This window comes from Erpetoichthys calabaricus, chromosome 1, assembly GCF_900747795.2.
Source record: "Erpetoichthys calabaricus chromosome 1, fErpCal1.3, whole genome shotgun sequence".
NCBI lineage: Eukaryota > Metazoa > Chordata > Cladistia > Polypteriformes > Polypteridae > Erpetoichthys > Erpetoichthys calabaricus.
The window spans coordinates 246840215-246864697 of record NC_041394.2 but is presented as its reverse complement, the minus strand read 5'-3'; the positions used below and the strand labels follow the sequence as shown (position 1 = coordinate 246864697).

Here is a 24483-nt window from a genome sequence, read left to right as displayed (position 1 = left end):
TAAACAATTTTAAAATGAAGTTTATGATGTTCTATTTTAATGACAAAATAAACTACATGATTAAAGTGGAAATTTCGAGATTAAAGTTGACATTTCGTGCTTTTTTCACACTCTGTGTCTTTTTTTTCACTGTACCCTAATAAGCTTTCATATGACACTCAGACGGTGGGCTACGAGTCGCCTTTTCACGCCGACTTTGATATCTGACAACTTTTTTACTTCGGAGACTGTGCGACTTTGTGAACTTGAGCTTTCGAGTTTCTCCGACACGCTATGTCACTCGATCAGCTTCCTTTTGTTGCTTATATAACTGTTTAAATCAACAAATAGTACGTTTTTCTTTGCCTCCATTTGGTATTCGCTGAATTTCTTCTATTTTTCCTTGTACGTTTGCCATTGCCTTTTCACAGAACACTGGGCTTAAGGGCTATTTATATTGATTTGCATATTCAAAGAGGCGTAATTCTGGGAGGAGTTGGGGCGGGACAGCAAGCACGTGCATGTGCGTTTATTTCCACGCTGAGCAGGATTTATGTAGCGGAAGAACGCAGAAGTTGGCGAACGCACATATTCCTGCATCTGGATTTTTCTGTGCATAAGCACATTTCGGCTTTTGTGCTTACGTCATGTTATAGTGCGAATTCTACGCACGGCGTTATGCATGAGGCCCCTGTTTACTAAGTATTCCTCTGACACTGCCCCGATGTACGCTTTCTCGGAAATTAATGAAATACTCAAGTGCTATGGTATGACTCTTCAACAATTTCATCTCCCAGTCACCGAATTCATCCCACCTTATACTCCAACCTGTGTTGACATTCTTCATGAACAAAAAGTAGCTTCAGATTACACACAACAACTCAACAACGATCAGCGAACAGTTGTACAAACAATACTGCAGACAATATACAATCCACCTGTTCATTCCAAGAAATGTTTCTTTCTTGATGGCCCCGCAGGAACAGGCAAGACCTTTGTATACAAAACCCTCATTCATAATGTGAGAGGTAGAGGAGACATGGCAATAGCGGTTGCTTCAACTGGAATCGCAGCAACTTTGCTACCTGGCGGCTGTACTGCACATTCCGTGTTCAAAATACCTCTTCAAATCACACCAACATCAACCTGCAATGTGAAGACAGATACCAACGATGCCAATAATATACTTGAAGTGAAAATTATCATCTGGGATGAAGCACCAATGACACATTGTTATGCATTTCAAGCTGTTGACTACTGTGAGATCTCAATCAGCAAAATGCACCTTTCAGTAATAAAACCATTCTTCTCGGTGGAGATTTCTGCCAAATACTGCCTGTTATCTTCATCGGTTCTCGAGCCCTCACCATTGCCTCTTGCATCAACAAGCACAGGCTGTGGAACGAAATGAAGGTCCTAAAACTCACAAAAAATATGAGAGCTCTCGAAAGTGAAACTCAATTTGTTCATGGCTTCTTCAAGTTGGGGAAGGTAAAACTGGAGACACGGCAGAACTACCTTCTCAATGTTTACCACAACAACAAGACCCAGTTGCTCAACTTTACGGTGATATTAATTTCTCTTTTAAATTTAAACGCACACAATTCCCACTCAGACTCGCCTTCTCCATGACTATCAACAAGTTCCAAGACAAACGTTTGCAAAGATTTGCGTTAATCTACAACAACCAGTCTTCAGCCACGGTCAGTTATACGTGGCTTTTTCTAGGGTTAGATCTTTCGACTCATTATCTGTCGTCTCCACCAAAACACCTATTCACAACTGCGTCTTTCAATAAGTATTTCTTTCTTCTTGATTTCTTATTTCATTTCTCACCGTTTTCCGCTCCTATTCTTACACTGTCGTATGCTACGGCGAGAGTTGGCTAGTTGTGTCTATTTTTCCTTATGTTTAGTAATGTTATTGTTTACTTTCTTTAAAATGAAAATAGTGTATGGAAACTTTGCAACAATTTGGTATGCACTCTCAATTGGGGCAGCCTCAGTCCTCTTTTTGGGTAAATTTCTGTGGTCATTGATGGACATTGCTTAAATAGGTGGACAACAGAGTAGAACATTCTCTTTCGTAGCTACTTTTGTTCCTTTACTCCTTCACTAGCCTTGAAACAGTGGCAGCTTTGGACAGTATTCATACTTAGAAATGAGAAAACTGAATTTTCAATAGATCAGATAATATATCTAAAATAACCATCTCTTGGAGAGTCACATCATTATGTGGTATTCTAAGTACTTAAAAAGACTGAAAGCCACCACAGTTTGGAAAATGTTTGGGGATTTCTGCAATAACCTTAAACTTAGGAAATTACAAAACAAAAATTTTAAAGTAGAAAGTGATGCTTATTTTAAATCCAAGATATATGAAGACTGTTTTCTAAGAGTCAGAGCTGAACATTACAACAAAAGAGAAAATAAAATAAGCATCAGCGACATTTGAAGGCCTTCATATGATCAGTGACAACAATGTGAAAGACCTTTCACCTGCTGAGACTTCTCGCATACAGACAAACTAAACTAATTCTACTGCAGATAGAAAAGCAAAACATCATACACCCAGCTTCAATCTTACAAAAGACTCTGTGCCACCAAAGGTGCTGTAAAGTTTAAATTCTTGATGCAAGGCGGGTTTTCATCAGAAATAATAACTGGAAAGCATCCTGTTTCAACAGTACCACTGAAATCCTGTGTTGGTCAGCTTGTGCTCCCTTTTTTGCATTTGGACCCATAGCACTCTGCAAACTGAGCAGTGAAGTATATTAAGAAATGACTGTCTGTGACCCTTAAAGTGAAACCAAAAGGTGGCTAAAGTCAGGATGAATGATTTATACATATAAGACATTTATTTCTAATACTTTTCCTTTTTTACATTTTAAAGCTTGTTCTGAGGAAATGGTGTGAATTAATTCCTGGAGGAGAATTCAGATGTTTTGTAAAAGAAAACAAACTTATAGGTAATAATACTTTTTCAACTCTGTTTAAGACTTTAAAGCGTTATATTACAAAACATTGACTTTTGACAAATCTAGCATTATTTGATATATACTGTGACATCTAGTACATATAGTTATTGTTTAATATGTTCTACTTTAATTTTTTCTGATATTTCAGTATAAAAAACAACAGTAATACATTTTGGTTACTTATTAAAACACCATGCAGAATGTACTTAAATACCATATATATTATTTTATTTGTCATTGAAAAGTAACACATTTCATGGAACTGTAGCAAATAAGAGCTTGTAGATCAGTGTTTCCCAATCTCTGTCCTGGGGACCCCCTGTGGCTGCAAGTTTTTGTTCCAACCAGATTCCCAATCGGTGACAACACCTGATAGCACTGATCTCATTTAATTACCTGGTATTATTTTTGTTTTATTCTACATCCAGTAAAGCACAGCAGCATGATTTTTACATATATAAGACATTTAGAAATACTTCTGCTTTTGCTATAGATTTAAATGCTTAATTCTCTTTTGTTGATTTCATTATATTTTGCCCTTTCTCTGTGCAGTTTTCCCCCTTCGTTGTATCTTATTAATGTCAATTAAAAATAAGCAGAGCAGACACCCAGGCAAACAACACTCAATTGTGAAAGGATGCAACTACTTTAGCATCAGACCCACTAATTAGTAAGTAATGGATTAATTAAACAATTAGAACACCCAGAAAAGTAGAATGAAAATCAAGATGAAAATATTGTTAAAAAGAAAAAAATACATTATTCCCATATAACCCCATATATTCTCAGACTTAGTTTTCTAATTTCTATATTGTTCCCAAAACACAGAACTTGGGAAGCAACTCATCACTTAATTAGCCCAGGAGTCAATTTAAAAACAGATGTTGGTTGGAACAAAAACCTGCAGCCACAGGGGTACCACAGGGCCGAGGTTGGAAAACACTGTTGTAGATAGTAAAAAGAAAATTAAAGCTTTTTTCTTCACATAAATAACCAGCCTACACCTTATTTAGTACCTCTTTATAGTGAACACATTTTCATGATGCCTTGCAAATATAAAGCTGTATTTTAGTTGTGTATATGTATATTTTATTTATAATTGGAGCACAGGTAGATTAAGTGACTTGCTTAGAGTCATAAAGTGGTATAAAGATTGGTATTGAACAAAAATCATGTTTCATTAGGCCAGACCGCTTACTGCTTGTAAAATATAGCTTTGTGTTGCTATCCAGTAGATTTCTTGTTGGAAATCAGTGTTTTGCCTGACAAGGCTTATTAAAAACATATTTAGTGTAAAGAAGTTTACATGTTCTCCTAGTATGTATGTGTGTGTTTCTTTATGTACATAACCACATTTCAGATTCATAAATGTTAGTTTGACTGGTAACTCTGAACTGGCCATGTATTAATGAATATGTACTGTGGTGGGCTAGTTTTCTTTTCATGTTTGGTTCCTGCCTTGAACTTGATAATGCCTGTAAAGGTTCCTGCTGCAAATGACATGGACTTGAATATTCATTTTCAACAAGTTCCTGAGTAAATACATATTTTTTATCTATTTTTTCATTCTTTAAGGTATCTCCCAGAGGGACTACACACAATATTATGATCATATTTCCAAGCAGGAAGGTGAACTTTGTAGATCCATTCAAGATTTCTTTAAGGAGAACATACAGTATGCATTCCTAGATGAAGACTGTAAGTTGGCAAAGTTCGTTTTTATCTCCAAATTCTGATTTTTATTTTTTTTGTTATAACTGTTTCTACAGATGAAATACACTGAGAAATTTGGGTAAGGTCATCAATTTGATTTTGTTTGTATTTCAGCTACACTTTGTAAATTATAATCAACCCTAAAATACAGAAATATAATAAAAATTCCAGATTAAATTCAGAATTCAAAATATATCCTTGGCCCTGTCCTCTTGCTGCCAAGATGAACTCTGCCTTACACAGTCTTGAACTGTATGAAGGAAATTCAATAATGGTTTGGTGGATGCACTCAAAGTATTTGCAAATTGGAAGTGAATGTCAAAAGTTTGCACCGACAATACAGTAATCCCTCCTCCATCATGGGGGTTGCGTTCCAGAGCCACCGCGAAATAAGAAAATCCGCGAAGTAGAAACCATATGTTTATATGGTTATTTTTATATTGTCATGCTTGGGTCACAGATTTGCGCAGAAACACAGGAGGTTGTAGAGAGACAGGAATGTTATTCAAACACTGCAAACAAACATTTGTCTCTTTTTCAAAAGTTTTAACTGTGCTCCATGACAAGACAGAGATGACAGTTCCGTCTCACAATTAAAAGAATGCAAACATATCTTCCTCTTCAAAGGAGTGTGCGTCAGGAGCAGAGCATGTCAGAGAGAGAGAGAAAAGCAAACCAATCAATAGGGCTGTTTGGCTTTTAAGTATGCGAAGCACCGAGGCACAAAGCTGTTGAAGGTGGCAGCTCACACCCCCTCCGTCAGGAGCAGAGAAAGAGAGAGAGAGAGAGAGTTTGTTTTTCAATCAAAAATCAATACGTGCCCTTCGAGCTTTTAAGTATGCGAAGCACCGTGCAGCATGTCGCTTCAGGAAGCAGCTGCACAGAAGGTAGCAACGTGAAGATAATCTTTCAGCATTTTTAGAAGAGCGTCCGTATCGTCTAGGTGTGCGAACAGCCCACCTGCTCAATCCCCCTACGTCAGGATCAGAGAAAGTCAGCGCAAGAGAGAGAGAAAAGTAAGTTGGGTAGCTTCTCAGCCATCTGCCAATAGCGTCCCTTGTATGAAATCAACTGGGCAAACCAACTGAGGAAGCATGTACCAGAAATTAAAAGACTCATTGTCCACAGAAATCCGCGAACCAGCAAAAAATCCGCGATATATATTTAAATATGCTTACATATAAAATCCGCGATGGAGTGAAGCCGCGAAAGGCGAAGCGCGATATAGCGAGGGATTACTGTAATAAGGGACCTGGAGGAATACTGAAAATGTATTTGGAGCTACTAAAATCCATTCATTATAGCTGATGCTATGTTATAAGACAGAAGCAGTTGGTTTATATTCTGTTTTCATATGCAGAGTACATTGAAATTTTTACTTGAATATAATTACCTCAAAACATACTTAAAAGATTAAATGAATGCTCCCGATGAAACAAGCAGGAGCTTAAATGACAAGAAATTGAATGAAAAGTAAGCAATTGAAAACTGGATAAATTAGGTGAACTGCTACTCTATGTAAAAACAGTCACCTGGGAAAGTATGTGAGTTCTACTACTACTTTTTTCAAAGTAACTTTAAGTGATTGAAATACCGTATGTGTCAGTTTCTACATTGTTTTGATCAGAAATATTTAGGTGCAGACTTGATTGTCCTCTTTTCAGTAGAATGACTCTGTGACTGTTCCCTTGGTGCCTGTAAATTACAAAAATATGTAAGACTACATAAACTAGTGCTTTCATTTACATTGAGGTCATAAATTTTAGCTGTGTTTTTCACTTAAGATTAATCTAGAAATGTGATATTAACTTATTTTAATATTTTACATCTTATATAGAAATATATATATTTTTTTTTTACTTTCAGTTGTGTTTGATGTCTACAGGGACAGCTCAGTAAGTATTTTAAACATTTTGTCTTTATGGAAAGTATAAGATGAACTAACCAGCTTTGCCTTGTATAAAATTTATAGGGATGCAGCATTTTGGAGACTCTGACACTTATGCTTCAATTCTATCATAAGTTATTCAGTAATGCTCATGTTTGTAAATAAGAGTTGAGAGGGACTACTGTTTTATTTTGTAGTATAGTGAAATAGTTCTCTGATTTGGTGCTAACAGATGGTTTGTCTCAAATATACAATTATTTTTGTATTTTGTTTCTTTTTTTAAATACTTACATTACACCAGAATTAATATAAAAACCAAGTACATATTACTATAAAAATTATTTTTTAGTAGAAAGTTTACATTTCCTAATGTTTTGATATGTGTAATTACTCTAACTCTAGAATGTACCTGAACAACGCTTGTACTAAATCAGGTTCATTTGATGTTTTTTTTGAGTTTTGTGCTAAGTGACAAATATTGTTAACTGATTTGTTATGAGAGAAAACATGTATTTCCATCTTACTTGATTAGCTACTATATGAACTGTTGCAATATCTGTCAATAGGCCTGTAAACATGAGCCCGTTCAGGAATAAACAATAGTGTTTTGCCTTTAATTTTTTTTATTTTCCAAAACCAGAACAATACAGTACCATTACACAGATCAAACATATTATTATAACATACCAGATCCAACCATTTTACTTCAGATCAATTATAATGAAAGCAAAGAAAAAATAAAAATACAATCAAAAAACAACAGCAGAAAAAAAAGACAAAAACAAAACAAAAAAAAAAAGATTCAACACCTACCCGTATGAAAAAGAACAAAAAGAGACTCAAGAAAATGGAAAAAGGAACAAATCCCCTTTATCTTTTTTTAAGAAATAATAGAACAGTTAATGACATTAGAGAGTCAATCATAAGACTATTATGCTTTTTCTAAAATAGTATTCTTGAATTCTTGCCATATATTAAAAAAGGTTTGGACATATCCTCTAAGAAGAATTTATTTTTTTCTAATTTGAGGTAAAATAAAATATATCTAACCCACTTAGCTATAGAAGGTGGGTTGGGATTCTTCCAGTTGAGTGAGGTAATTCTGCATGCTAATAGTGTAGTGTAGGCTATTACAATCGCATTCTCCCTATGCACATTAATGCCACCAGGGGGAGTACACTCAATATTGTTATTAATGGATTTAGAGTGATTGCAACACCAAGGCTGTTTGATAAGTATGTAAATATTTTGGTCTAAAAATGGTGTTAATTAGTGCAGTCCCAAAATGTGGCCCCGTGTTTTTCCATTAAACAAATTGTCAGTATGGAAGGTGCCTGATGGGCCCCATCAAATTGCACACTTTTTTCAGAAATCTTCAATGGCAAACGTCATTTATTTAACCTCAGTGAGTCTGAAGCAGTTGTGACATGCTTCTGTGATCACCAGTTGTGTAGTTTGACAGTTTCAACTTAGTGACTCAGTCCAGGCAGTCCGTGGCTAACCATGACCAAATCAATGTCAAGTTGTAGGGGTGTATGTGAGAGCTTTCAACCAATGACCACTCATCCAGAAGCACTCGTATAATGCAACTACAACGAATAAGGAGCACAAGTGTTTTAGACATTGAAAATAGGAGAGGCTTATCTGTTGGACGTCTCTTGTTTTATGTACCATAACAAAACGGAAATAAAAAAGGCAGGGATTGCAGCTGAAATTATACCAATAAAGCCTTCGTATAGCACCAGTGCTGTCAGGCAGCATGTTACTGGCTGTCAGAAAAAGAGGCAAGATTGTAATATTTTGAAAATGTGAAACTATGCAGGAAAGTTGCTATGGTGCCATGTAGTTTGTCATCCCTACATTCAAATTTCTTTAACCTGACATTCTTAAGGCAACAAGATACCTAGATTCCCCTCTTGTTGTTCTCAGAGGCGAAATGCTGAGTACTAGTTTTATTTATTTATTTTTTTTGGTCACTGCCTTTTGATGCATGACATTACAGTGCAAGGAATAACAGCCAATACGCATGTGTTCTTTAGCATAATTGCATGTATGAATATATATTATCTTCATCTGAACAATATTGATAAATAAGATGATCACATTTTACAAATATAAATGAAAATGTTTTCTGTACAATCATTTATTCAAACAAAAGTCATATAGTTGTCTGCTCTGGAAAAAAGAAGTACAGACTTAGCTGCATTAGGAGGTTGAAATAAATATGGACCCAGTGACACATAATAAGACAAGCAGAAAAAAATGCAAGTTAAAAAAATGTGTTTCACTGTGAAAAAAATTAAATAAATCTATTTGTATTAATAAACGTAGTTTAGGTGTGTTTCATCCAAAACACGAGTAACGCTTGTGGCATATATACTCAGTTCGGCATAACCACCTGGTAGTGCTTTGTGCTTTATACCCCTTGCCACGTGCATGCCCCCCCACATTTGCAACCAAAACCACACGCAAGCCTGAATCACTGAGAGCCATTCTGCACCACTTGTTTTGCACATTTCATGCCAACTGCCAGCAGCCCTACTTTGCAAAACATCTGCCCCCACCGTGGCACACTTTGAGGCATTTGACGCAATAATAAAAGTAAGGGTAGACTAGCATTTTTTTTTAAACAATTAAATTGCATTTCTGCTAATGTAAGTAATACATATGAATGTAAAGTATAATTTTCAATGTTATTGTTAAAGTTTAAATCACCTTTATCTATCAATACTGATGAAGTGTAAAAGCCAGGTCTTTCATCAGGTATACGTACTTTTTCACACCTTTGTATTTGCTGGAGGTTGTAATTTACTTCAAAAAAAAATTTCTGAAATAAATAGTTAATCAGATTAACAGTTAATTATATTAAGATTATTGTATTGTTCCCTTTCTATCTGGATACTTTTTGCTGATGCTAAACTGTAGTTATTTGGTTATTTGTTAAAAGTAAATTCTGTCTTTTTAAAATATTGAAAAACTTGTTTTTGATGCATTTTTTTTTTTTAATTATTTAGGGTCGGGTATGGCTAATAGACTTCAACCCTTTTGGTGAAGTGACAGATTCACTTTTGTTCACCTGGGAAGAGCTAACTTCAAAATGTTGCCCTCAGGGAGATGATAATGAGGGAAATATTACAGAGCAGGTATGAGGCTCCACTTATGTCAAATTTAGTTTGTAAGAACAAAGCTTGACGTAGGTTTTTATTACATAAGTTTAATTTTGTGGTTTGGAGGTATTGTATGAGATTCAAAATGGCTGCTTATAATATTACTAAAAACAATATGTTATGGTGGTGTTTTTTTAATTGTGCCTGGATACCTGTGGGCTTTGCTTTTATTTCAGTGACCTGTCTCTCCTGTTTTAAAATAATCCTTACCTATTATGTTGTTTAGAGCAGCACAGATTGACATTTTTTACGGTGACTGTTCAAGAATTTGTGTTTGCAGATTCAGAGTACACCTCTAGCACAGAATTGGAAAATGTTTGGTAATTGCTGATAAATCCTAAGTTTGAAGTGAAAATAAGAAGTAACAGTGCTCTCTACCAAAATATTTATTTAACTTTACTGTGAAATATGTAGTCAGCATTCCATTGCGAAGATTTTATTCATTTACAAATTTGATGTTCCATTGTAATAATTTGTTGACTTTTTGATATAACAGTTCACAAATTGGAAATTAGTCTGGAGTTCACCACTGTCATTGCTATGGTGTAAACTTAAGTTGACACTAATGTACAGGGATTGAATATCCTGTTGCTACAGGTTATCAATAAAAAGAAACTGGGGGTTATTACCAAACTGTTTTTTGATAGACTTATGCTTGAATCTGCATTACTAACACAGGAAATGAGTAATCATTCCAGCAAAGTTGATTGATTTCACTTAAACTGAAATGGTTTTAAATAAATGTATTTTGTTTAAAAGAAAATAAAAAGACAGATTCTTCTACCCACTGTAAAAACAAATTGTCGAAGTCAAAGAGTAGAATCCAGTGAAACTGTTTTAACGAAACAGAAAGATGTGCATGGGAATAACATAATCCAAATGTGATGCCCAGGGTGCCCGTAGACTTGACATCTTCAATTTCCCAAGACATTAATAGTCATGTATTGAGTATGGACTAGGACAATGAGGACTGTAATGGTGCAGGTTGGCTCCATGCTCCTGTTGCATCCCGGGAGGCCCTAAACATTCCACTATCTATTCTGTAACTGAGATGAACCAGGCAGATGAGGACACATGCATAGCAACAAGGGTAAGGTTCAAAAAGATGCCAAAGTGCTTTTATTTAAAACAATCCAAAAACAAATCAATGTCCAAATTAAAATGTGCCATCCATTATAAATAATTAATCTATAAAAGCAAGTACAATCATGGAGGTTAAAACAAGTCCAATAAATAATCCGTACAAATGAGGTTAAAATACAGTTGGATTCTTGTCTTTAAAAATCACCATCCCCAGTGCTTTCCTTTAAAACAGACATCTCTCCTGCTTATCCTATTCGGATCTCGCAGCACGGAGAGATGTCAGCCAACAGGCACAGACAACCTTCTTATCTGCTTGTGTCCCTGCCACCCATCCCATGGTGATCCACAGGGTGCCACCGAGCCTCTTTGACTGACATTCCCTGGCCATGTGTGGGAGTCCCTCCAGAGTAATGTTGCTGTTACTCCCATGCTCAGCCGAAGGAAGCTGGAGCCCCTTGATCACTGCCCACACACTGCTTTCCCAAAGCTCCATTCCTGTCTTTCTGCTTCCTTTAGTCTTACATCGGCACCCTCACGCTCCTGCCCCTTTCTCTGTCCTTTTATCTCCATGCCACTTTTAGTTTCTTTTTTTTCTTCCTTTCTCCTCTTCCTTCCATCTGGTGTAGGCTCATTTTAACTCTGCTGCCTAATTGAGTACAAGTGTGAGGAGCAATTTCCTCCCTGGCCCCTTTGAGGCGCCTTACTGATCCACCCTCCTATGCATGTGTGTGCAGCACCATCAGCCAGCACCTCAATTAACCATGGATCGATAAGCACTCACGCACACCTGTACCCAATTGTAGTCCTGCACCCTTATGGGGAAGCGATTATTTATTTAAAACATCGCCCTGCCGGGCCACTCATCACAAGAACACAAACAACAAGACTGGTATATAGTACTTAGTGCAGTTTGTTTCACAGCATTCACGAAAACAGTGTCCAATAAAAGTATGGTGCAGTTTAATAAATAATCCATAAAAATTAGTGGTCTAGTTGGAGTTAAAGCCCATAAGTACAGTAAATAGAACAAAAAGAATGTTCAAAGTTAAGTCTTGAACACAAAGTTAAAATCATGTTGTCTGTCTCTCTTCCGGAACCCTTTCCTGTCTCCACTGCTCATTCCCTTGGGCTTGGCCTTCCATCTTTCAATTTTTGTTCCAGCCTTCTCAGCCGGTAACCCACTAAGACACCCAAAGCACAGTCCCACCACTATTCCTCGCTGTTCATGAGATGACCCTCAAAGTCATCAGCCACTCTGCCCCCTCTAATGCTTGGCAGGACCAGTCCTCTCGGCCCCATCAGGGCCATCCCACCACCTTGCTTCCTGACCACTCACAACTTTCTCCCTAGATTTTTCTCGCCTTTTTTCTTTATCTCGATCTCTGTTCTCATTCTTCCTTTCTCTCTCTCCTGTATGTCCTACTCCGCTTTTCTTTTTATACCTTTGTGGACGTAGGTGCTTGCTATAACAACCCACGGATTATCAATGAGTTATGGCTGGCATAATTGCGTTTGCATGTGAACAAGCGATCAGCCATTTTCCACATTAAACCCCCTGCAGCTGCACGTCCTTGTACCAGCAGCACGCACCCATAAACCTGAGCTGCACTGTTTCTATAAAAAGCTGTGTACTGCCACATGCCTCAGTCATGCATTACCACATCAAGGCAAATAGAGTAAGGAAGCAGTTTCAAACATTTTCTTCTTAGACTATGTGATGTGGGGAAGTAAATTGTTCAAAAGTTTCAGGTTTATCTCTCAGTGCAGCAGATCATTAAATGTTGGAAGCAATGAAACAAATATAGTTGAAAAGCATTTTTAGATACCAGTGTTCTCTGTGTATATTTTCAGTTACCTGTATAAAGCACAACATAACTGCAATAACTGAAATGCATCAGTTGGAGGTTGAAGGACTGAACCATTCTTTTCAGATTGCTACAATATTTATCAAACCTAATTTAAAAGCACTTATGAAACTATCTTATTGTAGTTAAAAAGATGGACATGTTTCTATTTTTTAGTTTGTTTTCTTAATTTATTCAGGCAAACAAAACTTCAGTGTTTAGGCTTCATTGTATATTAATTCTAAAAAATAATTTATTTTCACATTAGTTATACTTTTTTGTGCAATACCTAAACTCACATTAATGATAAGTCATTTGAAAATAAACCCAATACTAAGTTGCACATAATTGTTGTGTCTGTGGAGAATTGTTCTGTTATACAAGCAGTCCCCGGGTTATGTACGAGATAGGGACTGTAGGTTTGTTCTTAAGTTGAATTTGTATGTAAGTCGGAACAGGTACATTATTTTAATAAATGCTATTGTTGACCGACTATAACCAAGTGCTCTGCCAATGAATGATGGAGTTTCACCTCTCTCTGGCCTTTTTATTATTTCTACTTTATTTTCCATGGTAATGGTTTTTCTCTTCTTTATTGTATCGCCAGCACTTGCATCAGATTTGTGTTTCCGTGACATTGTTGAAGGGTGAAGACAAAAAGCTAACATGAGCTCTTCTGCACAGCACTGTACATCCTATCACAGCAGGAAGGCACCCCTCTTCAGCTCGTCTGGTGTACTGATGAGAGACGACTTCCTGCTATGTATGTAACAGTACAAGCAGGCTTGCTATTGAGAATGAATGTGGGCAGCGAGGGGCAGTTCACCACTCGCCCACCTCACAGTCACCTCCACTTGCATACAGTATGCTGCCTGCAGCGTCTGCCCACCGAGAATGAACAGGGTGCAGCCAAAGGCGGGTAGTGAATCGCCCACCACTGCCCCAAGTCAATAAGCAGCCACCCGAGGCACACTACAATGCTGCCCCCCACCGTCTCATTCACCCACAATGGCCTCCGTTCAGCCACAACCGGGTCACCGCTTGCAGCATCACCAGCCACCCACCGAGAATGAACGGGGCAGCTGTTGAAGGGACACTGCAAAGCTGTGGGGTGAGCGGGCAGTGAAATGCCCCCCTCTGACCCATCCAGCCTCCGTCCTGTACCGAGCGCTTGCCGTGCACCCAGCCACCCACTGAGAATGAATGGGGTGGGGCCCCCACCGCCCCATTCATCAACCGGAGCCATCTGAGGGACACTACACTGCGCGAACAGCGAAACTGCCCCCCTCCAGCCACCGCTTGCATGCGTCCCCAGGCCGGAGATGACGGAGTGTCAGTTACTGAGGAGCCTGTGTCGCGTGCCCCAGACAGATGAAGGAGCAGCTGCGGCCCTGTTCGTAAGTCGTATCTCGGATGTCCATTCCACTTTTACTGCAATCCTGCTTAAATTTAAAATTTGTTAAGTGTCTTATGTATTTGGTCAAGGCTTTGCTTTTGATGTTTTGTGCAGCACTCTACCAGTGTTTTATGAAGGACTAGGGGGCTCCACCCCCTGCTCGCTTCGCTCGCCAACCCCTGGTGTTGGGAAATGACAAAGAGCGTGATGTATGAATGAGCTATAGAATAGTGTGAAGGTGTAGATGATGCAAATAGAAAGCAAACAATAAAGTGTGTGGCACAGTGTAAAGGGTTATTGGAAAATTTCTTTGTACACGCCTTTTAAGTGTAAAAGGTAATTTCAGGTCAGAACTTGTAAGGTCAATGAAGATGGTCATCGTCGTGATCAGAGTCAACTTTGTCAGAGCTTAGAAAGAGTTGTGTCTCTCCAGGAAGTAATGCAATGACCTGGGTATTTGTTTTCTACATTAATATTGTTTGGACATAATATAGCGCATTGTGTTAAAAGGGGCATTTGGTCTAATGAGATTGCTGTTCCAAATATCTCTGTAACTAAGTCGTCGCAGATAAAGGCTTGAGGAATTGTACTAATATCTGGGTGAGGTCTATCTGTATTGGTGAGTGTACCATCTCCCAGATGTAATAACCAATTGTTATGATCTGGATCTGGACATCGCATGTTTTGTACTAACTGTATCTTTTGAAAGCAATGTTAATTGTCTGCGTATTTTAAGGTGCACTGAACAATAGCTGAGCGCATGGCATGTGGAACAATAGCTAAGCACAGTCTAAAATCTCCTCCTAATAAAAGTACCTTTCCTGCAAAGGGAATATTATTATTCATCAACGTTTGTAGAAGTTTATGAATGGTGTTGAGTAAGTGACTGGATGCCATTGCACATTCATCAATAATTAACAGTTTTGCAAGACGGATGTCACGTGCAGTGCTACTGTTCATGTTCATAGTGGATACCGATTTGTAGGATCTAATGCAGTTCATAAAGTTTTCACTTTCAGGTACATCGTTAGTTAGAAGCTTCTGTAGATATTCAGGATATGAATGTAAAGGAGGCAGTCTAATTTGACCCTTTTGACAACAACGTGTAAATTCATTACTTGTATTGTCAGTTGTTTCTTCAGGGAAGTTAAGTGAATGACAATGATTGCAAATGACATTCATTAATCCCAATGAATTTTCCTGAATAGTGGACTCATTATTGAACGCGTTGTCAGCTAACTGGCGCAAGTGTTTAGCAGGTGTCTGTCGTTGATGTCCGTGACGTGTATCTTTTGCTTGTGCCGTTTGAAAGGCGCGTTGTTGTATGTGTAGTATTTGGGACGTGTTGTTTTGGAGCTGTAATCGATTTGCCTGTGCTGTGTGAGAAGCCCGTTGTAGTCTACTGCGTGCATTGTTTGTATTGAGCCTTGCTCGTTTTTGTATGTCGGTCAGTTGAGCTTTCTCTTTTTGGTGCCTTGCCTGCTTGTTTTTCGGCATTCCAGATGCGCGGTGTAGACGTTTGCATTTATTTATTTTGTCCCTTCGCTGCCGTTTACGTATGTCTGAGACGGGAGGTGTTTCGTTTTGAATCCGTGCCTGTTTCGATGCAGCACTTTGAGACGCGCGCTGTATGCGTCTACGTTCATTGTGTCTGTCCATATGCGCTCGTTTCTGTTAATGTGCTAGTTGAGCTTTGCGTTTTTGGCGCCGAGACATTTTTTCTTCTGGAGGTTCAGAAGCGCGTTGTATGTGCCGCCGTGTATTTTGTTTTTTCATGCGGGTTCGTGTGTTTGGTCCCGTTATCCGAGCCGTATCGTTTTGTACCTGTGATCGTGTATTCATGACTTGTTTGTTCTTCAGCGTGAGAAATATGGATAAGTAATAAGGAGGATTGCAGTCACTGTTAATATGGAGCCTTTTCTGCAGTTGAACGGTTAATAGTGCTTCAGTGTAAGGAGATCCACCTATGCTGCATAGTGTGAAGGTGTTGAGATGACGTATGTTTAATACGGACGGTTCCTTCAGAAATGGGGCTTTGGGTGTCACTTCTTATTGATGTTAGTGTGTTTGTGGGTCTGAATCGTCGTCTTTGTGAACGTTTCGTGTGCCATGTCCGTAGTCTGTCCCGTTTCGTGTCTAATGGGCTTTGTGTGGCGGTCACGGCTTCTTTTTTTTGGTGTGCTAGGAGCTTGTTTGTGTGCATCCCGTTTCGTGTGCAATGGGATTCGTGCGGCGCTGTGTGCTTTGCCGGCGTCTGAGGAGGGGGGGGGGGGGGTGTTGCTTGGAGGGGGTGGTGGGATTGGTGGGGCGCGAGTGGCTTCTTTCGTCTGAGGAGGGGGGGGATGTTGCTTGGAGGGGGTGGTGGGATTGGTGGGGTGCGAGCGGCTTCTTTTTTTTTGTGTGCCAAGGACTTGTTGAATCCTCCTCTTTGTGTGTGTCCCGTCCGTTGCTTGTAGGGGTGGGGGGGGTGCGGCTTCTTTTTTTTTGTGTGCCAGGGGCTTGTTGAATCCTCCTCTTTGTGTGTGTCCCGTCCGTTGCTTGTAGGGGGGGGTGCTTGGAGGTGGGTGTGGGATTTGTGGGGCGCGAGCGGCTTCTTTTTTTTGTGTGCTAGTTTCGTGTGCAATGGGTTTCGTGCGGCGCTGTGTGCGTCGCCAGCGTTTGACTCCGTTTTTCTGTGCTGACTCCTTTTTTCTGTGGTCGAGGCGCCTCATTTCTTTGACTCCTTTTTTCTGTGCTGACTCCTTTTTTCTGTGGTCGCCGCGCCTCATTTCTTGGGGCACTTGCGCAGTACGTATTTCTTGGGGCGCCTGCGCAGTACGTCTTTTGCGGCCACGGCCCATGGCCGGATGTCCCTGCGTCCATCTGGTTTAACATTCTCGGTTAGTAATATGGATATTTAAAAAGGAAATTGTAAAAGTTATTTAGTTGTACTGGTTATTTGTCCTCAAAATGTTGTGAATAATCAGCCCATATTAAATGTATGCTTATTTCTGAATCCACTTGCACACTCATTATTGATGGGGCCAGATTCTGTCATTGTAGCAATAATGCAAAACAAGCTTTTACTTTTTTGTGATTTTTATTTATTTATTTTTTTTTAATCAAGGATATGCCTGCATTTCGTTATACCACAAGTGAAGTGACAGTACAGCCAAGCCCCTGTTTGAGTTATCGAATTCCAAGAGATTTTGTGGACCTTTCCACTGGAGAGGATGCCTATAAGCTCATTGACTTTCTCAAACTGGTAAGAACTGTTTTAAGATTGCAGTAATCAACTTTTACAGTGAAATTCAGCTTCTTCAGTAGACGCTCAACATATTCTGTTGACAGTGGCACATTTCGTCTAATGTCTAGCAGAGTTGAGTTACTCAAAGTAAATCATTACAAATTACTATTTACTCCTCCCAAATTTAACTGGATTACATTACTTATTACTTCCTGGAAAATGTTATCACAATACTAATTACAGGCAGCTCCTGGGTCATGAAAATACTCTGTTTCTGTTGACATTTTTTATGCAAGTTGGATCTTGCACTAAAAATGCCTATTATTGGAAATATTGGCAAAAATGCTTAATGCTTTAATGGTTTTAAAGCTATTAAAAATATAACTGTGAAGTAGTATTACTGTGCTTTAAATCCGAAAACACAACTAATTTTAATTGAAGTTAAGCATGAGTGTATATATATATATATATATATATATATATATATATATATATATATATATATATATAGTATATTGTTCATAATGATGCAGTACCTGATAGAATTGGAAAAACCATAATGATGACTTGAAGTCCTCTTAATTTACCTTGTCTGTTACCATGATATTAAACTAAGATGCCATTAAAAATATAAACATAGAGACATATAGGAACAAACCAGAGAGAATAAGCAACATATGTGCTGCTATAACCTTGAATTCTGTGCAAAGGTGCTTTTACCATGTGCTTGTTGCTGTCAGGTGAAAAAAAAAACTATGCAGCTGAAGCCATTGCTGGAGAGTGGCTTTAGAAGGTAGATGGATAGATACAAGAAATATATCATAATTTTTATATTAATTATATGATTAACTCTGGTTTATTTAGGCATAGAGATTAGAAATGGATAGCCAGAGTGAGTTTGTAACACATGCCTTGTAGTTATGTTACATGAGTTGTTGCATTTACACTGTTCGTGGAGTTGAAGACATTTTGGATAATTTTAATTGGAAACAAATCTTATACAGCATTGACATTGATACACAGGAGTATAATACATGTGGCATGCCTGCATACAAATCTTGCCTTGGATTCATGTCTAGTGGCCATGTTTTTCTTTTGAAAAAGTCATATTTCTTTACTTTTACTTAAAGGTCTACCAGTTCCTTTCCCAGAGAGAGAGACATTTTCTGTATTCTGTATCTTTATGTAATACCTATCTCTGAGGACAGATGGCTCTACCAACTTGCTTAGGTGTTTAAAACAAGTCATGGTGTTTTATTTAAAATGTGAAATCTTTTTTGTTGTACTTTCTCTGTAAACCAAAAAACTTTTTTTTTATTTTATTTTAGAAGAGGAATCAACAAGGGGAGTCATCTGATGAAGATGTCTAATGTTAAAATGTTGCACACATTTCTTTTTCTTAGTATTCTACATTTGTCAGGTTAATAATATTTCTAAGGATATACATTGGAAAGACTTTTCTATTTTAAGATAATATCTGTAAAGTTTCATTCATTTAAAGAAAATTAAAATTTCTTTAATATTATAAATATTATACATGTATGATCTATATTTCATTTTCAGCCAGTGAAGCAAATGTCATTTAACCATAAATAACACAAATTGCAAGTTTTTATCTTTTTTTCATTTAAAAAATCTTTGACATCCTTGATCTTTACAGTGATTACTGACAGCATCTGGGAAAATAATTATTGGGAACAAATGACTAAACTTAGTGGTTCATGGTTTTGAAAAATACATAACTGGAAGAGCTAATACATATGCATAAACAAAATGAATAAAGTCTGAATTGTTAAAGCAACATTTATTATGGATTTTTCAAGTTGAGTCTTTGTGTTTATTTAAGGAAAGTATGCAGAGAAGAGCAAAGGTTACCTTTTTGGTCTGACTTTAGGCTAATTTTACCCCTTGGAGAGGCAAGGGTAAATGAGAGACTCTCCAAAGCAATTTGTGGTGTTTCTTTTCTTTCTTTTTTTTGTGCTTTTGGCCAAAATTAAAATAAAATCATGACAAAGTTCTCATAGTACTCACCATGTGTTACAATATTTGAACCATTATGATAACCTGTTTAGCAGTCTTATGACGTTTGGGATAAAAACTGTCCCTGAATTTACTTGTGTGTGTGTGTGCCAGTGGTCCTGTACTATTTGCATGAAGGGATAAGTGTACTGTTTGCCTTTCTAAGACAATGTTTCTTATACATATCTTCTATAGCTCCATATTGATCTTGAGCTGAGCAGGTGCCATATCAGAATGTGATGCAGAGAGTGAGGGTAGACTTCACTGTGCTAGTTATGAGATTAGGGACTAACTTTTTATTTTTGAAATGATGCATTATAGCTAAATACAACTTTTTCATCAGTATTCAGGGATACATTCAGATGTCTTAATATTTTCTTTTTTAAAAAGAGGCTCATTGATTAGACAGAGAATAAACAGCTAAAATGCCAAACAAGTTTAATAGTTCACCTGCCAGTGGTATAATTTTAAAAAAAGTGAAAACAGTAGTACAACATCACTGTAAAGAACTTTGGGAATATGTTTTTGACAATAAGCTTTGTATAAAATAAAAGATGTTGTTTGCTTCCATCACCTGAGAACCACTGCGCATTTTATGCTTTCATACAACACACTCTGTCATTGTGGTTTCCCATCCCAGAAGGCATGTTTTTTTTTTAGGTATTCTGTCTTTTACAACCTAACAGAAAATACTGAAAGCCACTTAATCAAGTTCATGATAACAAAGAATTTAGAGCCCATCCAGGCACCACTAAAACACAAGGTAACAAACAGCCCTGGACATTAGGCTCTGTGAGGGCTGGCATACTCAACCACATACACACTCACATACCCAATTTGAATTTGCCAGTTAACTTAAATTGCAGATTTTTCTGGATGTGGAATTAAAACTTAAGTACCTGGAGGAAAAGTCAGGCAGACATGGGGAAAACATGCAAACACAACACATACACAACAATTGGCCACTGGTTTTGTAAGGCAATAACTGTACCCAGTGTGCTGCCCATCTTTTCAAACAGTTAACTGGAATAATAGTGATGAAATGCAATAATTATTAATGAAATCCATATAGTAGGTACTGTTTATGAACACAATAATACATTTTAGTGTACTTCCAATTTCCTTCCACTGTCATAAGACACATAGGCATTTGATTCTGGATGATTGTACCTTTTGATGTTTCTAAGTCTAGGACTGTTTAAATTTCTATGTGCTCACTGCTACCAGGTTAAGTTTAAGTTCCTTCTGAATTGTCTTAAGTTTATCTGTAGAAAATAACATTCCATACAAGCAATTCTAACTTTTACAATGAAGAAAATAATTAACGAAACAGAATTCATCCTCCACCCGAGGGAAAGTGAGGAGAGCTAACGGTAAGGGCAAATTCTTAAAAACAACAAAGAAGGGAAAATGTCCTTTTACCCGATATAAATGCATATTGTAGACTGTTATTAATTAGTTAAAAATGTATAGCCACTATTTTACGAGTTAGTTGGTATCTGATGTTTTACTGTTTTAAATTGGAAAAAATCTAATTCTTGCTTAGAGGACAAAGCAGATTCAGAAAGTTAACAATTTGCATAATTTAAATATTGTTCATTTTATTTTTGGTCATTGGTGCTTATTATGAAGACTTAAGTGTTAACCAAAACAGACTGGATGCTGAAAAGTTCTCATTTTTTCATCAGACATGGTTTGATCTCCCAGAATGCAAGCATAGATTCTTTAAATGGTGAAGACATTGACTCATAAAACTGGTAACCATCTTGAAAACTTAGTTAGAAGAGGACATTGCCTAAAGAAAATCTCTGTTCCCTTAAGCTTGCTGTACAGTAAAAGAAGTGTACAGCACTTTCTGTTTAGTGTCTTGCTAATTCATGTTAGGCATGATATACGAGTAGTTTTGTTAACCATTAATAAACCTTAAACAAGTTACCTCTTAGCTATTTCTCTTGACTTGCACAGTGGCCACCTGCATATCATGTATCTTATATATTGGAGGCAGACTACCTTTTCCTACCCTTTCATGCCTGATGGATTTTTAAATCTGGAGGGTAAATAATGAAAATTGTTTGCAAGTGCTAGAAAACATTTTGTGTTTGTGTCCTTAGGTGTCCAGTAAAAAGAGTATGGTTCACTTTCAATAGCAATTCTTTTCTGGATTAATAATGGGAACCATATTGTGTGTTCTTTATAACCCTGCAATGCAACACATTGCAGCACAGCGCAGGGTACCACAGATTTAAGTTATTAAATTAATACAAGTGCAAAAAAAAAAAAAAAAGGCAAAGGTACAGCTCATTCACTGGGTTTGCTTACTATGGATGCTGAGTCCCTGTTTATCATGGGCTCTGGCTCACCCAGATTCTATGCATAAAATAAAGATACTTTCTTTTTATGTGCCTTTTCTCACACTCATGCCCCTGGCCTTTTCTGCTTGTCACTGAGCCTTTCTGCTGAACTCTTCAGTTTTGGGCCCTCTCATGTGAAATGGCTTTTAACTTCACTCCAGGGGCCTCATGTATAACGCCGTGCGTAGAACTCACACTATAACATGGCGTAAGCACAAAAGCGGGATTGTGCGTACGCACAGAAAAATCCAGATGCAGGAATCTGTGTGCACGCATACTTTCACGTTCTTCCACTACGTAAATCCCGATCAGCGTGAAAAGTAACGCACGTGCACGCGCCTTCTGTCCCTCCCCAACTCCTCCCAGAATTACGCCTCTTTGAATATGCAAATCAATATAAATAGCCTTCTGTGAAAAGACAATGGGAAAAGCACGGGAGAAAATATAAGAATTTCAGCGAATACCAAGTGGAGACAAAGGAAAAACGTACTATTTGTTGGTTTAAACAGTGGTATAATCAACAAAAGGAAGCTGATCGAGTGACAGAGTGTCGGAGAAACTCGAAGTCTCAACTTCACAAAGTCGCACAGTGCCCGAAATAAAAAAGAAATCACATATCAACGTCGCCGTGAAAAAGCGAGTCGTAGCCCACCGTCTGAGTGTCATATGAAAGCTTATTAGGGTACAGACAAAAAAAAAGACACACAGTGGGGAAAAAAGCATGAAATGTCAACTTTAATCTCGAAATTTCCACTTTAATCACGTAGTTTATTTTGCCATTAAAGTAGAACATCATAAACTTAATCTTAAAATCGTTTAATTTACTAGTTTCTCAAATCCCATTGTAACTAAAGTAGCATGTTAAATGCTTTGTTCTGTATTTGATCTTCTATGTACTCTGTGTATGAATCACTACCTGCTTTTTAAACGGGCTTTCTCTTTCTCCGACAGGACACATAATCCATTACATTAGTGATATTGCAGCTCTCTGAATAATTAAAATACTGACATGTATACGTGATATCTTTTTCATGATGATAGGAATAAAAGCATGTTATTAAACATGGGAACACGGTGGCGCAGTGCTTGTTCATGTCTCACGCAAGAGGCTTGCTGCGCCATGCGCAACCTTCAATGAAATAATTTATCACAGCAGTACTGTCTCTTTCAAACGTACTAACCTCCAATTCCTGTCCTTACTTTTCTTTCTCCAAAAACTCAATCGCCACACAATAAGCTATGTAATAGACGTGAAGCCATCTGTAAGCTTAGAACTTCGATTCTTCAAAACTTTTAAGGAACATTGAAATATCTTAGTAGTACGTGTTTAATTATTATATCCGTCTATCTTTCCAGTGTTGCGTCAGCACCAGCAAGAATACAGCGCAAGGCAGGAACAATTACTGAACTAGCTAGCGCTGCGGCACCGTGTCCTCACATGTTTAATTATTAACAATACAGATTATTTAAATGAAGTTAAAGTTTTATCTGTATAATATAATCAACATGTTTTGCTGCATTTCGTCTTAGAAATGAATACCGTCATCACATGTAAATAAGCGCTTTATAAAGTTGCGCAGGTTGTGCAATATTATAACTGTAATGCAAGTTTACAGTGGGGTAATTGTACTTATAAGTAAACAGTTCTACAAGGAGCACTTGATGGACTGATTTAGTGTGTTTAGAGTTCTTGGGATGAAACTGTTTCTAAACCGCGAAGTCCGTACAGGGACTAAAGTGTTTGCTGTGGCTCAGGCAGCATCTGCTTCATGCTGTGTACCGATAATTCTCTTTACAATCAGCTGCTGCTGTGATTTCCCACTCAGATACAGTGATATAAATACTCCGAGTGGTGCAGTGAGAGTAATGTGGAAAAAGATGATCTGCTGTGGCAACCCTTAACGGGATCAGCTGAAAGAAGATGCAGTGAGAGTTACAACGCTAAAGCAGTTATGGTATTTGGAATACTATGGCTATTCCCTGGACCATTATATTGCTACAGGTTAATTACAATCGGATGCATTACACTAATAAACAATATGCAGTTAATTTCAGTGTATTTATAAAACCGCGCCAGGAATGTGGATCTAACAAAGAAAGGGTGATCACACAGGAACAATAGCACTGCTTTGACACTGGGTGCCGCCAGTCTGCAAAACCGGGCGGATAAATTGCGTACGCCAAGGTATGAGTTACCGTGGAAATGTGCGTGGTTTACGCCAAGTTTAGGTTTTATACATCGCGATTTGAGCGTGGAAAGGTTCGTATGCAACATTTCTGTGCGTACGCACCGTTTATACATGAGGCCCCTGGTGACAAGGACAGCTCTACTTTATCTACAGATATGGGGTCTATAATTCTCTCTTCCATACTTTCTTGAGTCCCTGCTTCTTTAAGACATCTCTCTTGCTGTCTGCCCTTTTAAAGAAGCAGCACAATTCTTTTTCTACTCATTTGGGGCCTTGTCCTGCTCTCTTTCACTCAGATGGTAAGATGTTCTCTTCCCAGGTCTTTGAAGCCTCCCTCTGCCTTTCCTTTTGTGGTGCTTCAGGCAGATGGCTATCAGCACACCTCCTATAAGTAAAGGGGGTTAAGCATGCTTTGATTTACTAACATGTAGATTTACCACTGCCACTTATAGTTTTCCAGTAACAATATAGGCCAAGCTGGACTTAGCTTGAAAGTGAAATGAAAAGTTTCCTACATCAAGTACATGTAAATTAGGTGCACTTAATGTACTGATGCTGTTAATGGAGCAACTTGTAAAGTCTATATGTTCCACCCAGGATAAGTTTGTTGTGTAATATTCTTTGAGCAATAATTCGTGTGTCTATCTTGCA

At 37.9% G+C, this 24483-nt stretch overlaps 1 protein-coding gene across 1 annotated transcript in view; it reads left to right on the top strand.

The window, feature by feature from the left end:
* The window catches only part of cdc123 (cell division cycle 123 homolog (S. cerevisiae)), a 53030-nt gene extending 33953 nt beyond the window's left edge, over positions 1-19077 (top strand). Inside the window, exons 8-13 of the mRNA XM_028813704.2 lie at positions 2872-2947; positions 4532-4654; positions 6536-6564; positions 9572-9700; positions 17154-17291; positions 18602-19077. Coding sequence (XP_028669537.2) covers positions 2872-2947; positions 4532-4654; positions 6536-6564; positions 9572-9700; positions 17154-17291; positions 18602-18643 — 537 coding nt within the window. The 3' untranslated portion in view covers positions 18644-19077. The remainder of the gene's footprint in view (positions 1-2871; positions 2948-4531; positions 4655-6535; positions 6565-9571; positions 9701-17153; positions 17292-18601) is intronic.
* The last annotated feature ends 5406 nt before the right edge of the window (positions 19078-24483 follow it).